Genomic DNA, 3,251 nt, shown 5'->3' with positions numbered 1-3,251 from the left:
AATTTAATAAATATTTATTTAATAATAAAATTAAATTTCATAAATCAACCCATTAAATTAAAATTTATATATAATTTTGAGATTTATGTTTCTTATGAGTGTGGCATCCTATAATTCTTCTTTTATCCTTGTATTTGTAGAATTTGAAGTAAGCACTAAGCAATGGGCTAGTATAGTTATTGCATTGAGGTTGGGCTAGTCGTAGGGTTAGCAAAAGCCCAAGTAATTACCACTACTACAAGCCTTAATCTCTAAGAGCAATACATTAGCTATTTGGCACTGACCCTCACCCGTGGAAGTCCAAATCCCAGCTCCTTCCCACCGGAAACAGTCGAGTTGTGGTGGTAACTGCTTCACTGGTGAGAGCCAGCCAACACTAAGCAACGCACAAGCTCTGGGTATTTGTCTCCATCTCCTACCTGTCTTAGAAATAGAAAGGAGAAAAAAAATGGCGAAGAAAGCTTCAAAGTCGAAAAATGATCGTTCATCTTCAACCTCCGTTACTTCCGCTAAGAACCCATCAACAGCCTCCAATCAGTATTTCTCTCTTATCCCTTTGCTTTATAGTATTTTTTGCAAATAAATTATGGCTTTCTTAGTTTGTTTTGCTTGTAAGGAATTTTTGGGGTTAACAATAGACACTTTTGCTTGAAAAAAATTTGTTAGTCAAATGGCGTTAAGGGTAAAATCAAGTGAGAAAATGAAGAAGACAGCTGAAGAGAGTGTTGTTAGCGAGAGAGAAAAGAGACCCAAGTCGAAGTCAAGACCCAAATCGAAGCTGAAGAGGAAAACAAAAATCGATGCTAAAATGCCTAAGAAACCCCCCACTGCTTTCTTTTACTTCTTGTGAGTATTGCTTATGAATCATTTTTTGTTCATAGTATTGGTTAACATTTTGTTGATTATAACATTCCCCTGCCTGCAAATTTTATGCTTTTATTCTTGCGCCCTTGTCGTGCAAGAGCTAAAATCTATCTGCTTATTTCTTGACTGTCTTTATTATGCAAAATTTTGGGTTGGTTTTTTAGGCTGGCAAATGGATTGTGTTTCCTTGCCTGTAATGGAGCAAATGTATATGCAATATATATACATATATATATATATGTGTGTGTGTCTGTGTGTTCTGGAAAGTGAGCTTTGGTTCTTATATCAAACGCCTGCTAGTTTTGTTGCGGAAAGTGAATGTCCTGTGAGAGACATTAAACTAACAGATTTTTTCACTTTCTTATACTCAAGGGAGGATTTTCGTAAGGAATTTCAAGAGCAGAATCCGGGTATCAAGTCAATGCGCGATGTATGTTACGGTTTAAAAACACAAAATCTTATTTTAGAAAATGAATCTCTGTGTATTTAACGTATATGTTAATGAATCCTCCCCGATATTGTTTCAGATTGGGAAGGCATGTGGTGAGAAGTGGAAGACAATGACATACGAGGTTTGTGCCAATTTCGTGTTTCTTACAAATTCATATAATTAGCATATGCTATTGTTATGATAACTTGGTTATATGCTTGTAAGATTTAGTTTGGTCAAGACATGTTTATTTGAATCTGAGAGCCAAGGAATATCCATAATGATGTTTAGCCTCTTGTTAGCTAAAATCATTGGCCGTGGTCATGGGTGACATTGGTTCATCAAAACATACTTAAAGTTCTCCTTAAATACAAGGTGCACGTATATCATCTGTTCATGGATTTGCATAAGGATGAAGAAAATAGTTTTGATATTGAATATTATTATCGTTTGGTGATAAAATTGTTCCAATTCTTTTTATTGGCTTATTAACTAGGGGTGCAGAAGTAAGTGGCATGTATAGAAATAATACGGCAATCAATATTAGTGCATGCCGAGTAAGCCGAATGTCTCAAGGGTTGATTCATCATATTCCCCCACTTGGACTTGAAGCCTATATATAATGCACGTATAAATAGAAACTAAAGGGCTTCATAAGTTGTCTGACATACTAATTTCAACTTGTTTTCAACAGGAGAAAGTTAAATATTACGATATTGCAACCGAGAAACGAGCAGAGTTTGACAGAGCCATGGCGGAATACATTAAAAGAAAGGTAAACTTGCTTTAAGTTTTTCTACTCAAATTTATCTTAAAAGGAAGTCTTCAATAGTGAAACAGATGCAAATGCATTAAAAGTTTTTCGATTTTGCAGGAAAGTGGCGAAGATGAAGAAACCGAAGATGATTCGGAGTTTGATGAATAAATATATATAAACCTTAGGTGGTGTTGTACCAGGAAATGCATAGATGTAGTGGTTTAATTATGACTTATATGAGTAGCATATTAATGTAGGCAAATATGTTCACCCCTGTATCATTTTTGTGTAAATCACTGCTTGGAGATAGTTCTTACATATATATTATTGTCACGCAGACTTGAACGTTAATCTGACTATTTATCAAGTAAATATTCATGAAATTTGATGCTTTTTTTTTTTTGTTTTCTTTATAGAATAAAAGTCAAATTGGCTCATTTTTTTTTTAATTTCAATACAGAAGACAAATGGCAAATTGCTATTTGGAAATTGGAAGGTTGCTAGTAGGCCAATTAAAACAAACCCTAAGTTCAAATCATAGTATGGTGATTGATGGCTACTTCAGGGCTAAGGCAAAAAGGGTTGTAAAATATCCTACTCTTTGCTGGCTTTTTTTAAAGATACTTTGTTATTTTGAAAACTAAAAATAAATAAATATTTAAAAAGTAAATGTTTATAATATTATTAAATCTTCGTTTTCATAATTTTGATAAAATTAAATAAAATAATTTGAATAATTTATTTTAATAAAAATGAAGTGATAATTTATTTAGAATATTTAAAAATAATAATATTAACATTATCATTAAATGATAAGTTTTGTATGATGTAAAAATTATGAAGAGAAACATTTAAAAAATAAATATTAAATTTATACTATATTTAAAATTTTGATTAAATAATTTAAAACACATTGTTTTTACAAAGTAAATTACTATATTATTACTTAAGTGTTTTCGTCTTTTCATTTTTATACAGAATCAATGTTGTAGCTCTAAATATGTTGTTAGTCTCTATACTTGTATAAATTTTAAGATTTAATCCCTTTACTTTAAATGTTGAAAATTATATCCTTCTACTTTATTGATTTAAAATATCAATCCCTTCATTAAAATCGTAAGTATTTTTTGTAAAAATTGTCAAATTGGAATTTCGGTTAGGGCTATTATCATAAATAAACATGTTTAGTAGGTAAATTTT

The 3,251-nt window shown here is 31.3% G+C and overlaps 1 protein-coding gene across 1 annotated transcript; it reads left to right on the top strand.

Annotated features, from left to right (window-relative positions):
- The first annotated feature begins 237 nt into the window (after window positions 1-237).
- LOC108487520 (high mobility group B protein 14) lies at window positions 238-2,434 on the top strand. The gene is made up of 6 exons (XM_017791877.2): window positions 238-537; window positions 667-846; window positions 1,237-1,294; window positions 1,392-1,436; window positions 1,989-2,069; window positions 2,169-2,434. The coding sequence occupies exons 1-6, from the start codon at window positions 449-451 to the stop codon at window positions 2,217-2,219; spliced, it is 504 nt and encodes a 167-aa protein (XP_017647366.1). The 5' UTR covers window positions 238-448; the 3' UTR covers window positions 2,220-2,434.
- Window positions 2,435-3,251: the final 817 nt, after the last annotated feature.

The sequence above is a fragment of the Gossypium arboreum genome, chromosome 10 (genome assembly GCF_025698485.1).
Source record: "Gossypium arboreum isolate Shixiya-1 chromosome 10, ASM2569848v2, whole genome shotgun sequence".
Lineage (NCBI taxonomy): Eukaryota > Viridiplantae > Streptophyta > Magnoliopsida > Malvales > Malvaceae > Gossypium > Gossypium arboreum.
This window is presented reverse-complemented; position numbering and strand designations above follow the sequence as displayed.